This window comes from Oncorhynchus tshawytscha, linkage group LG02, assembly GCF_018296145.1.
Source record: "Oncorhynchus tshawytscha isolate Ot180627B linkage group LG02, Otsh_v2.0, whole genome shotgun sequence".
Classification (NCBI taxonomy): Eukaryota; Metazoa; Chordata; class Actinopteri; order Salmoniformes; family Salmonidae; genus Oncorhynchus; species Oncorhynchus tshawytscha.
In genome coordinates, this window is record NC_056430.1 from 65,323,652 (window position 1) to 65,337,889 (window position 14,238).

Below are 14,238 nucleotides of genomic sequence, written 5' to 3' on the forward strand. Positions count from 1 at the left end.
ATTAATGTATTGTGTGTGTGTGTGCGCATATTTGGTATGTTTTGCGCAAGGATGTGTGTATGCGTGTGTCTGTGAGTGATTGCGTATTTCAAACATGGTCCCGTTGCAGGAACTGCAGTTTCTAAATGTCCTTTTGATTCTGCTCCAATATCAACATTAGTCATATCAGTATTCCACTGGAGAACTTTCGCAATTCTCATTTATGCATAGCATAGACAGATACACCTGTCAAACATAAACATAAAAAGTGTGTTCACACAGAAACAGACACAGGCAAGTACACACCCCTTGTGTGTGTGTCCCCCCCCACTTCTGTACCCAACACCTCTGATTAGTTCCACTCTACTCAATCAGAGTTCCACCGAGAGCAAAGTGCAACACAGATACCAACCCTGTCAACAAAGACTTTCTTTGTTCAGCCGGTCAGCATTTGCCTCCTCAGTCAATGTTTTTCCACTTGTCTCTAGGCAACAATGCCGCTTGGTGAGTAGGAAACTCAGCATGTTGTGACACTGTGTCGAAATGCTAAAGTACGTCTGAGGGCATAGATTAGTTGTCCAGTTGGGTGTGTCCCGACTCACTTTTGAGGAGTCATTTTACCACACCCAGGGTCATATACTCCGTTCCGTGGTCACGGATCCTGCTCCCTGCTCCTTTCTCCATTCAGTGGTGTTTGAGTACATAAGCTGCAAGGCACACAATACCTTCAGTAACCTTCAATGTCTCTCTCTCACATGTTCTGTTTTCCACAGTTGAGTTTTCAGCCATTGTCCACGACATCCTGACAACCTCCTGACAACCCCATTGTTATATCTAACACAGAGGCCAGAGAGTATTATTTGGTTGTCATGCTTTTGAATAAATACAGGCAACAGATGGGGTGGGGGGGGAGGACAATACAGGCTTATGATAGTCAACTTTTCCAAAAGCTGTCTACCTTATTGGAATAATTTCAGCCACACAATAGCGATTCATATTCCCCAGAACATTTATTTTCAGAAACAGGATGGTCACACACACTTTGATAGCAAAAATGGTTCATTATTCCTACTTTCTCATCCTGGAACTCCAGTAAGGCTTCCTATGATTGGCAGATATCTTAAAGACAGGTATATTATTGACCTATCAGGATGAGAGGCATTGCAGTTTTAACAGTACTTCTCAGGTCTTTTATTTGACCGCTCTCCTCTTTAGTTGTAACAATGTGTGGTGTTTGTGGGTGTGTTTCTGATAATATTATGCACTGCCAGTAGAGATGGACACCTAGCTGGAAGAGCGCACTGTGGAGGTTGTAACTGTGGTTTTCGATCCCCCTGCAGAAAGAAAATGAGTTACAACATGCTGATAACCTACTATTAAACCATCATTTATTATCATTATAAAGCCATTATATAAAATAGATGATATTTACCTGAGCCAACAGTTCTGAAAAGACGGATGGTGAAAAAAATTAGTAGGAGTTGGTAGCCATTTTGTATCTGTCTGAATGACTAATAATAATAACTATGAGTATGGGCCGTGTTAAGTGTATGGACGTTTATGGGCATTTCCAATAGATTTGCAGGGTTTACCTGGACTCCTCCCCTTCCAGGAGGCCCCTGTAGGTGGCGATCTCCTGCTCCAGACGGGACTTGATGTCCAGCAGCATCTTGTAATCGTGGCCCTGCGTCTCGATGCTCTGGCGCACCCTGTTTAGCTCCTGTTCCAGCATGTCGATCTGGTTCTGGTACCCCGAGAGCATGGCGCTGTAGCGGCCATCTGTCTCTCTCAGTGTGTTCTCAAGAGCTGCTTTCTGTGTGGCGACAGAGGTGATACAGGGTCAGTAACAGGTAATGCATTTTTAGAAATAATGAAAATACAACTCAAACCAGCCATAGTTATTGCACTTAATCAACTTTGATAAGCAAATGTCATCAAACGTCTTCTAATAAACCATACCAAGACTATGTTGAGTGAAACAAATATGCCGGCTCCACCAAGCACAGCAAGGTCACTTCTTGAGGTGCTTATTTTAAATGAGATACTGAATTCTATGTATTCCCAAAAAATAAAAAAGGAACCGCAGCAGATATTTATTTTCTTTTAAAATGGCCTTTAGTGGGGGATGACGGCTCATAATAACGACTGGAACGGCGCTAACGGAATGGCTTCAAACACATAGAAACCATGTGTTTGATACCATTCCACTGATTCCGCTCCAGCCATTACCACAAGCCCATCCTCTCAAATTAAGGTGCCACCAGCCTCCTGTGCTTTAGACCGACATGGAATGTTGCCTTGTTACTGCAGCGGGATGGATTGAGATAGCTTTACTGAGTTTGATAAGCCCCAGCTAAGTTTCCATGGGAGTTAGGCTCTGGCTCTGTCACCTCTGCATTCCTCTGGACACACTCATACTCTTGCTGTCTTCCAGAGAGGGTGCAGATGCCCACAAAAAGCAAAAAAAAACTCTTCATAACCCTAACATCCCCTTGTCCACTAATCCCACCCCTTTAGCCTTTCCCCACTGCTTTCCCATTTCCCCTCTCCTACTCCATCCCTCTCCAAGCCCTCCCCTTTCTTCCCTCCCTTTTATCTCGTCAATCCCTTTCAACCATGTCTGTCTCGCTCTTTCCCTCTGCTGAAAGAGAGAAACTAAACTCCAGAGGATTGATAAAGAAAATGGTGAAAGAGAGTCAAATGTTGACTGTTGCCAAAAGTGGCATAAAGTTGTGTAAGTTATGGCCAATAAACTGTGGTCCGTTGCTAGACGTTAGTGAATCTGGCTCACCATGCTGAGCTGTGACTGCAGCTCGATCTCCAGGCCCTGCATGGTGCGTCTCAGGTCGTTGATCTCCGTTTTGGTCGTCTGGATGATCTCTGTGCTGGTGGCCACCTCCTTGGACAGGTTGGCTGACTGAAACACAAACAAACCAGGGCCGCCATTTTAATCCCACTGTAGCTCACTCTCCTGAAGAATTGAAACCACCATCTTCTAAATGATTACAGTTAATGACGGTCAGTTACATATTTTGGTTTTGAAGATTTCATTTCAAAAGATTAGTGTGGTAGACAGTTGGGGAATTTTAGTGAGGTGGGCCATGGCAACGGTTACCTTGTCATTGAACCATGTCTCCTGGTCGCGACGGTGTTTGTCGATGATGCCCTCGTACTGGGTGCGGATCTCCTCCATCGTCCTGGACATGTCCTGCTGGGGCGCTGCGTCCACCTCCACGTTCACTGTGCCAGTGAGTTGAGCACGCATGGCTGCCAGCTCCTGTGGAATCATGGGAAATGGAGTCACTCTCATCCCTCTTACTTTCTATCCAAATTTTAAAAACAATCCCCACCACTAACTTTCTCCTCTCTATTGTCACTGGGGTGTGTTTATATTGAATAACATCTCATTACTGTAACGGAAAAAAGGGAATTGCCCCCACACCTCTATGTGGTTCTTCTTGAGGTAGGCCAGCTCATCCTGCAGACCCTCGATCTGCATCTCCAGGTCGGCCTTGGTCAGAGTGGTCTGGTCCAGCAGGCGACGCAGGTTGGCGATGTCAGCCTCCACCGACTGGCGCATCATCAGCTCATGCTCGAACCTGATTGGTCGGGAGAAAGTGAGGAAGTTATCATGAGACATTTGAATCCAAACTTGTAGATAAGACCTATTGAGTGATGATTTGCTTGTTTTCCTCTAATAACCTAGTGTTGTAAAAGCTGATACTATGGAGCTGATTGAGGAAGTGCCCTTACTTGGTCTGGAAGTCATCAGCAGCCAGTTTAGAGTTGTCAATCTGCAGCAGGATGTTGGCGTTGTTGCATGTGGCACCGTTGATCTAAAAGAAAACATGAAAGACTTTCATTGTTCACCATGGTTGAGTCGCAGTTAGTCAACTTGGAAGCTGATAGTATTTTAATACGCTGTTGCGTCTGTCCCAAAGCTTGTGGAATACACATTCCAGGAGTTATAGCATGAAACCTAAACATGAATCTACCAGAAAAAGCCATCTGTATCAGCTCCTGGAATGACCTTGTCACCTTCATGCTTGAGATGTAATTAATTTGCTAAATGTGTTTAATTAATAGACATCATCTATACATGTCAGTGACAGCTCATTGTTTGTATAACCCTCTGAACTCTGATTAAAAACTATAAGTCATTCCTGAAGTATACTTTATGAATTTTGTGTTTCTTATTCCTACATACTGTAAGCTGATTGTAGTTTCCATGGTAGCCTGTCAGCATGGCATACTTAACAATGCAAGGTACGAAATGATGGATTTGAACAGGCCATAGTAGAGGAGGTCAGCACATTACCTTGTCCTTCAGGTCGTTGATGATGGCCCAGTATTTGCTGTAGTCCCTCTCAGCGGCAGGCCCTTTCTTCTCATAATACTCTCTGATCTGAATCTCCAACTTGGAGTTGGCCTCCTCCAGCGAGCGCACCTTATCCAGGTAGGTGGACAGACGGTCGTTCAGGTTCTGCATGGTGGCTTTCTCGTTCAGGTGGATGGCGCCGCCGTCCAGGGCGCTGGACAGGTTGAAGCCGCCACCACCACCGGACCCATAGCCTCCAGCACCGGACCCATAGCCTCCACCACCGGATCCATAGCCGCCACCGAAGCCGGCCCCGCCGCCGTACCCAGAGGAGACTGAGCGGACGGAGGAAGAGGAGATCCGGGTGCCACCACCGGAACCACCTCCGTACACGCTGAAGGCTTTGGGGGCGCTGGACACGTAGCCGACCCGGCTTGACATGATGTTGGAGCCCCCGGAGAAGTTCATGGGGCCGCCGCCGCTGGAGCTCTTGTATGAGTAGTAAGACATGCTGACTTCCTGGCTGCTGCAGGTCAGTGGAGTGGCGACGAGAGGAGAGAGGACCGTTGTAGAGCTGGAGCCTCCAGGAGTGTGGAGTTGGACAGAGGGAGGCTGGCCCCTGATATAGTCTGAGCCCTGGGGCGGGCCTCGTAGAGGTGGAAGAGGAGGACAAAACAGGGAACGTTCAGGGGGAGGAGAGGGTGACTTTACAACACTCTCCAACAGCCTTGGCACCGCCACAGTCTGTTTGCCTTTAAGGACCAGCGTTCAGTTTCCACCCCTGTGAGGAAACTGTAATGGAATGCCTGTGTGTGTGTGGGGGAGGGAGTGTGAGTGTGGTGTGTGTGTGTGCGAGAGGGGGTGAGTGTGTGTAATTTGCCAGTCGTTAGGTATACATGGTTGAAGTATGCCTTTTTTCCAAGCTAAAGTAAAGTGTTACCTGCCACACCTAAAGTAAACATCTTATTACAGGATAAGTGCTGAGCATACTATATCTATCATTAAAACTGTGGGTGTCTTTCATTAAAGAAATGAAATGTAGTGAAACCGTTAAATGGTTATTCCAAGTTACCTATATTGGTACATGAACTGCGTAGATATTTCAACGTAATCAGCTGAAGACCATTTTGTTTATTTGTCAACGAGTGATGAAATGCATCTCAGAGGTATGAACATACTGTATATCAAAAATGTGGATTTTATAAAGAAGCAATGAATCTACCCAGAAAGTGTTGCCATGCAGTCAATTACAATTGAGCACTTTCTTGATTGAAACATAATTTATATAGTAGAAAACATGACTGTATGAAGACCCCCAGACCTCTGTTGTTTTCCATACATACGCCCATGGACACAGCCCATTGTTCTCCTTCTACTCCAAACATTCCCTTCAGCCCCATGGGCCGTGTCCTGTGTCTTTGTGTGTTAACGTGCAGTGTGCTGTGTCTGTGTTAGTGTGTATTGTGCTGGTGTGTGTGTGTTAGACTGTAGTGTGTTATTGTTTATGTGTGTGTGTGTGTGTGTGTGTGTGTGTGTGTGTGTGTGTGTGTGTGTGTGTGTGTGTGTGAACTGAGAATCCCAGTGCGGATGAAGTATGTTGTTTTTGGTCGGGTTGAGGTAGAGTGTATGAGGGATGAAGGATGATGAGGGAGAGAGAGCCTCAGGGAGGGGGTTGTGACAGTGTGTGAGATCAGCCTTGGACACTGGCCCGCTCCCACTCACATCTGGTATCAGCTGCTGAGAAACAGGGAGCAAGGAGGGGAATGGGGCCTCATACCTCATACAATCTCTGATAGGGTTGTGCCTGAGTTGGAGGGGGAGGGGAACGCCTTCAATTTTTCTTCATACATGTGAGAGATGTTAGTAAATTTGTGGGGAAACCACTTCCTGAATGCAAAGGAAGAAGCATTGCACGCAAAACTTTGTTGCAGAATAATCCAACAATCCATTCAGCAGTATACCCACTTTAGACATTGTGAAAGCTGTGCAAGCTGTGAAGTGTACGATTAGTTTTAATCTACAGTAGAAATTGAAACATCTCCAATGTAATTTTGTATTCGAAACATCTCCAATGTAATTTTGTATTCAAAACATCTCCAATGTAATTTTGTATTCAAAACATCTCCAATGTAATTTTGTATTCAAAACATCTCCAATGTAATTGTGTATGAATTCATTCCTTGAATTGCAGCGAATCTTCTGTATTCATTGGATTAAAAACAAATACAGAATATAGAACCCTGGTTCTAGAAGTCTCTCCGGTTCATGGAAGTTTGCACAACCCGGTGGATGAAAGTACCTGGCCTTGGCACAGGTGGTGAGAAGTGGGCATAGCGGGCAGATACCGGGCCGGTGAGTCGTCTGGAGCAGCAGAAGGATGTGGTCACTGACTCACACAGACACTTCAACAACCAACCCATTGTACCGTGTCACGTCGGAGCTTGCAACCTGTAAAAATCAACAACGTGACTTAGGCTCACGTCTGGGTGCCTGTTTTCACTTGCACTGAAATAATAATTCACCTTTACAGAGGTGAACGGAAAACTTTCTCTACTGTGTAGATTGTCTGTTTGCCTGCCGTAAAGATGCTGTAGAGATTGTTATGAATATATGCTGAGTCTCAATCCTAAATTGATAAGACAATAAGTGGATATTTGCTGATGAAAAGCAGGTGATATAACAGTCGCAAAAGGTGTGGCTGACCTATCTGAACTCTACAATGTGACTCTCTCTTTGAAGTATATGGCAGCTACTGTAGCTATGGTGCTACTACGAATGGAATAACAACCCCAAAGAGATCCTTAGGTATCGGGTATAAAACTGAATGAGGGTCCATTTATTTCACAATGCATTGAAACCCTGTGCCGTTTCAGTGCAGCTAAAAACTGGAGATATCCTATCCTTGCACGTATTGATAATAAGCTGTAGGGTGAGCAATAATTTCACTGTATTTTTCAAAAAATGACCCCAATCCAACTCTCATATCTTCACTTCCACGAGAAGATAAAAGCTGTAACATCTATAACTTAACTGAAGCCTGTAACTGCGTATAACTCAGCTATCACTATACTCTTAAAAATAAAATCTACATAGAAGCCTTTTTGAGTTCCATATAGAACCCAAAAGAGTTCTACCTGGAACCAAAAAAGGTTCTACATGGAACCAAAAAGGGTTATCCTATGGGGAAAGCCTAAGAACCCCTTTCAAAATCTTTTTTCTAAGAGTGTATGTTTATGATGCTTTATGCAAAAGACTCAGGGCTCTATTCAATCTGTATTGCTGAAGCGTTACAGATTGAGCAATAGAAATGTAAAGGTCATTTCAGATTGAGCCGACATATGCAGTGTTTACCGTGAATGCAGTCTCGGCTAAAAAGCATGAACATTTCCTTTAAATTAGAATCACGCAGTAGAGCTGAATTGCTGCGATGCAGATTGAATAGAGCCCTCCACCTAGACTGAATTGACTCAACTTGCCTTGTCTAGAACTAAGCTCTTGACGTTTGTCTAAGGTGCACTCAAGTCTGGCTTTGTCTGAAAGGGGTTTAAATCAAATGAGTTTAAGCCGTAGCTAAGAATGAGTCACTGTAGAAACACTACTCCACCCATGCACTCTCTTTCTTTCCCCATCCCCCACTCTCTCCCCGGCCCTACAGCTTAGTTAATAAACACAGGGATAGAAAGGGAAGATAAGAACTCTTGAGAAATGGACTACCTTTGGCATGGGTGTTTTCGACCTGGGACGGAGGGAATGAATTTGGGCCAAGAAACTTACTGTTGGCATGCCAACAAATACAAGGCAGATTGTCTTGTGCTTTTTTCATGGTTTACACTTGTTAGTAGTGTTACGGTCTAAAGATCAATAGGTTTTACTAGTTGGTAAAAAAAAAAACATATAAAAACTGATTCAAATTACCTCAATTACCCTCAATGGGGTCCATGGAATCTGAGACATGCATTTATAGTGAATCAAAATGTAAATGTTGGTATGAGACACTTTCCTTGTACTTCAATAGCCATTATCAAGGATACCTCACTGATTTATAAATATCCTAAATCAGATTATAGAAGAGACCATGGTTGAAAAATGATGGAGAGTTGGAAGGGGGATTGGCTTTGGTCTATACAGAAACTGAACAAGAACAGGTGGCTGCATGTCCTCCACCAGCTCTCGTCCTTTTTGTGTAAGTAGGGATGTGGTTACTGTTGAATACCTCATCTATGATGTGAAATATTACCTTCGCTAGTTTGAACAACAAAAAGCTGGTCGAAGTTAGTTCCTCTCCGGAACTGCCCATAATTACCTTTACGGAAAAAACAGGCTTCTGGGAAACAGTTGTGCCAAATATTTTGGCCAATTTCTGCCATATTCTGTCATATTTTGTCATCTGTGATATTTTCACATGCAGATTAGTTTTGTGGCAAACTGTTGCAGCAAATTTGTGGTGACTTGGGAACTTCTGGCAAATAATTCTAGGAAATTCTACTGTTTGCCGCAAATTTGCTGCAAACTCATTAAGACTATGCAAGGATTAATAACAATATTGAAATGTTGTATCTACATAAACCAAATCACATATAACTTTCAATGAACTTGCTTCTCACAGAGAAAACTAAACTAACCCTACAAAATGTACTAATATACTAAACAACATGTATTCAATTTCTTAACGAATCAAAATAAATCCAGCACAACTTGAACTCATCAGACATCCGGACGGGCTGGCCCCAGCTGGTGAAGGTAGGCAACAACACCTCTGCCATGCTGACCCTCAACACGACGGCCCCTCAGTGATGTGTACTTAGCCCCCTCCTGTACTCCCTGTTCACCCACAACTGCATAGCCACACACAACTCTAACACAATCATCAAGTTTGCTGAAGACACGACAATGGTAGGTCTGATCACCTACGGCAATGAGTCAGCCTACACGGAACAAGTCAGAGACCTGGCAGTGTGGTGCCAGGACAACAACCTCTCCCTCAACGTCAGTAAGACCAAGGAGCTGATCGTGGACTGTAGGAGAAAGAGGGAAGAGCATGCCCCCATCCACATCGATGGGGCTGTTGTGGAGCGTGTCGAGAGCTTCAAGTTCCTTGGCGTCCACATCACTAAGGACCTAACATGGTCCACACACCCGCACAGTCGTGAAGAGGTCACAGCAGCGTCTCTTCCCCCTCAGTTGGCTGAAATGTTTTGGCATGGGCTCTCAGATCCTCAAAAGGTTCTACAGCTGCACCATCGAGAGCATCTTCACTGGCTGCATCACCTCTTGGTATGGCAAATGCACCGCAAATTGACCGCAAGCGCAACAGAGGGTGGTGCAGACAGCTCAGCACATCACTAGGGCCGAGCTCCCTGCCATACAGGACCTCTATATCAGGCTGTGTCAGAGGAAGGCCCAAAAAATTGCAAAAGACTCCAGCCTCCCAAAACAATAGACTGTTCACACTGCTACCGTCCAGCAAATGGTACCGGAGCATTCGCTCTCTGACCTACAGGCTCTGAGACAGCTTCTACCCCCAAACCATTAGACTGCTAAATAGCCAGACTGTTAAATAGTCAATTAATGGTACCTGAACTATCCTGCACTGACCCTACGCACACTCACTAGATTATATATGCAAACCATATATACTCATACTCATACACACTACAAACCCCACACACATTCACATACACTACATACGCCCCCCCTCCTACTGCTCCTACTCTTGTTGTTTATTTTACTCTTACTGTTATCTATCCTGATGCCTAGTAACTTTACCCTGCCTTCATGTACATATCTACGGCAGGTAGCCTAGTGGTTGGAGCGTTGGGCAAGTAACCGAAAGGTTGCTGGATTGAATCCCCGAGCTGACAAGGTAAAAAATCTGTCGTTCTGCCCCTGAGGAAGGCAGTTAACACACTGTTCCCCGGGTGCAGTGGATGTTGTTTATGGCAGCCCCCCGCACCTCTTTCATTCAAAGAATGTGGAAGACAAATTTCAGACTAGGTATCCCCCTTTCCATCCTCAAAGACGTCATACCTCTGCACATTGATTGGGTACTCCCTGCGCATTTTGTTTTATTCCTCGTGTTAGTATTTTATTTTTGAACTCTGCATTGTTGGGAAGGGCTTGTAAAGCAAGCATTTCACTGTAAACTATACTCTAGTTGTATTTAGCGCATACAAATAATATTTGATTTGATTCGATAGCTATCTGTATTTGTCACATGCGCCGTATAAAACAGGTGAAATGCTTACTTACAAGCCCTTAACCAACAACAACAAAAATTGGTAAGAAAGTATTTACTAAAATAAACTGAAGTAAAAAGAATATATATATAAAAAATACATTTATTAACAGTAGTTAGGCTATATACAGGGCTATCACATCAATTGTGCAAAATATGATAGCTAATGTTAGCTAACTAGCTAGCTAAGAGCTGAGCCACTACTAACGTTAGCTAGCTAGCCAGTCAGTGGTGCAGACAGATGGAAACTGATATTGCAACAACATGTGTTTCACCCGATCACATAAAGCATGACATTTCTAACCAGGCATCAATTAGCTAACACAAGTTTAGTAGGAAGTTCATTTAATGCCAAACTCTCCCCTAACTCGGACGACGCTGGGTCAATTGTGCGCGCCTCTTGGGTCTCCCGGTCGCAGCCGGCACGTGTATCGAACTAGCATCAGTAGCAACGCAGTTTGCGCTGCGATGCAGTCTCTTAGACCGCTGCGCCACTCGGGAGGCTCCAGCCACAAAGTTTTTAATGCTTATCAATTGCCTTGCACAAAGTATCAAAATACAACAATGCAACTTAAACAGGACTCTTAAAGAATTTAATTTAAACATTAACTGTATTTTTTGATCACAGAAACAATGAGAAAATATGTTTAAAAAAATAATAATAACAATAAATGTTAATTATATAAAGCAGCCCGTGTAGTCATCTGCCAGAGAGTAGCCCTAATTGGCCTGAGCCCCAAGTAATACATTTGGAACAGATACAGTGCCTTGCGAAAGTATTCAGCCCCCTTGAACTTTGCGACCTTTTGCCACAATTCAGGCTTCAAACATAAAGATATAAAACTGTATTTTTTTGTGAAGAATCAACAACAAGTGGGACACAATCATGAAGTGGAACGACATTTATTGGATATTTCAAACTTTTTTAACAAATCAAAAACTGAAAAATTGGGCGTGCAAAATTATTCAGCCCCCTTAAGTTAATACTTTGTAGCGCCACCTTTTGCTGCGATTACAGCTGTAAGTCGCTTGGGGTATGTCTCTATCAGTTTTGCACATCGAGAGACTAACATTTTTTCCCATTCCTCCTTGCAAAACAGCTCGAGCTCAGTGAGGTTGGATGGAGAGCATTTGTGAACAGCAGTTTTCCGTTCTTTCCACAGATTCTCGATTGGATTCAGGTCTGGACTTTGACTTGGCCATTCTAACACCTGGATATGTTTATTTTTGAACCATTCCATTGTAGATTTTGCTTTATGTTTTGGATCATTGTCTTGTTGGAAGACAAATCTCCATCCCAGTCTCAGGTCTTTTGCAGACTCCATCAGGTTTTCTTCCAGAATGGTCCTGTATTTGGCTCCATCCATCTTCCCATCAATTTTAACCATCTTCCCTGTCCCTGCTGAAGAAAAGCAGGCCCAAACCATGATGCTGCCACCACCATGTTTGACAGTGGGGATGGTGTGTTCAGGGTGATGGGCTGTATTGCTTTTACGCCAAACATAACGTTTTGCATTGTTGCCAAAAAGTTAAATTTTGGTTTCATCTGACCAGAGCACCTTCTTCCACATGTTTGGTGTGTCTCCCAGGTGGCTTGTGGCAAACTTTAAACAACACTTTTTATGGATATCTTTAAGAAATGGCTTTCTTCTTGCCACTCTTCCATAAAGGCCAGATTTGTCCAATATATGACTGATTGTTGTCCTATGGACAGAGTCTACCACCTCAGCTGTAGATCTCTGCAGTTCATCCAGAGTGATCATGGGCCTCTTGGCTGCATCTCTGATCAGTCTTCTCCTTGTATGAGCTGAAAGTTTAGAGGGACGGCCAGGTCTTGGTAGATTTGCAGTGGTCTGATACTCCTTCCATTTCAATATTATCGCTTGCACAGTGCTCCTTGGGATGTTTAAAGGTTGGGAAATCTTTTTGTATCCAAATCCGGCTTTAAACTTCTTCACAACAGTATCTCGGACCTGCCTGGTGTGTTCCTTGTTCTTCATGATGCTCTCTGCGCTTTTAACGGACCTCTGAGACTATCACAGTGCAGGTGCATTTATACGGAGACTTGATTACACACAGGTGGATTGTATTTATCATCATTAGTCATTTAGGTCAACATTGGATCATTCAGAGATCCTCACTGAACTTCTGGAGAGAGTTTGCTGCACTGAAAGTAAAGGGGCTGAATAATTTTGCACGCCCAATTTTTCAGTTTTTGATTTGTTAAAAAAGTTTGAAATATCCAATAAATGTCGTTCCACTTCATGATTGTGTCCCACTTGTTGTTGATTCTTCACAAAAAATACAGTTTTATATCTTTATGTTTGAAGCCTGAAATGTGGCAAAAGGACGCAAAGTTCAAGGGGGCCGAATACTTTCGCAAGGCACTGTAACTCTCACCAGAATCTGTCTGAGGCTAAAGTCATACATTTGGGCCAGATAACTCAAACCGGAATCGGCCCGAGCTCAATCCCTGCATCCTAGCCATAAGTAATACTGCCTAAGGTGACCCAGACGGCCGATTCTGACTTTGTGTTTTTTGGTCTAGCTTAATGTTCTGGTCGGTAGCTAGCTAGTACTCACATGGCTAGTAGCAAGATCATGAAAAGGAGCATGGCGGAAGCCCTACAACATTACGATTTTCTAAGTAGTGACAACGCCCGGGAGAAGGCAATGTAGAAAAGGAATCTTAAGACATGCTGTACTTTTCTTAAATGTCGTTTTGTAATTCACTAAAAGAAACAGACAACAAGAAAATTGTGTTTGAAAAAGGTGACTTTTTTTCTGTGAGCCCATGGGGTAATGTGGGTAACCACAGGTTGTTTTTCCCACAGGTGGGCAGGGCTGCGTCTTTCCATCTAATACCGACTGGGACTATAGCCAAAGACTTTTAGAACTAACCCAAGATAGACCAGAGCCTGTGGTTTCCAAGGGAGGAAATTAATCATGATGGGCAAATATGCATTTACTTGCATATTTCCATTTGGGAATGCCTGCTCTGTGAAGTGTGCGTGTGCAATAACACATTTTGCCCTTGCATTCCTTCTAAACGGATGCGTCACATTTATACAATTTATACAATGTGACGCATCCGGTCGGCGTTTCCACACTCTACCAAATGGTGATGAGAGGAAGCCCAGTGGCTGGCAGTGGGAGAAGATGGAGTGAGGTGGATTTTGGCCAACATTCTGCTAATCCTCTCATCGATGAAACATTTGACCTCCATACAGTTTTCTATTTCCAAAAGTAGAATCTGTATCAAAGAGTGGACTGCTTTTTGTAGACTTTATTTACCATTTGCCAAAGTTTTAAAAAATGGCATTGTTTAGAAGGAATGCAAGGGCAAAATTTGTTATTGCACACGCACACTTCACATCTATCTTATTGTTCTATCTGTGCTATAGCTTGGTTTCCATTTTTCAACTGGATTTTCTTTTCCCACTGACTGGTCGTCAACAGTTACTGATCTTGGAACTCATGTCTTCACCAGAAACGGCTTCTGGTAAACTGTTTGCCACTAGTGGCAATACATATTCTTGCCACGTGTTAGCAACAGGTTCAAATATGTGGAATCTTGAGATAATTATTTTCTAGAAAAAAATCCTCCGGTGAACTGTTTGTCACTAGTGGCAAAACAATATGATTGTTGCCAAAGGTTTGCCCCAGATTCACCACTGGTGGTAAATATTTGAAAACCTTCTGTCAG

The 14,238-nt window shown here is 43.6% G+C and overlaps 1 protein-coding gene across 1 annotated transcript; it reads right to left on the reverse strand.

Moving 5' to 3' along the window:
• Nucleotides 1-970: 970 nt before the first annotated feature.
• Nucleotides 971-4,958, reverse strand: LOC112245631 (keratin, type I cytoskeletal 13). The gene is made up of 8 exons (XM_024413758.2): nt 4,298-4,958; nt 3,733-3,815; nt 3,422-3,578; nt 3,095-3,256; nt 2,771-2,896; nt 1,572-1,792; nt 1,412-1,425; nt 971-1,313 (listed from the first exon to the last, which is right to left on the reverse strand). The coding sequence occupies exons 1-8, from the start codon at nt 4,805-4,807 to the stop codon at nt 1,264-1,266; spliced, it is 1,323 nt and encodes a 440-aa protein (XP_024269526.2). The 5' UTR covers nt 4,808-4,958; the 3' UTR covers nt 971-1,263.
• Between the last annotated feature and the right edge of the window lie 9,280 nt (nt 4,959-14,238).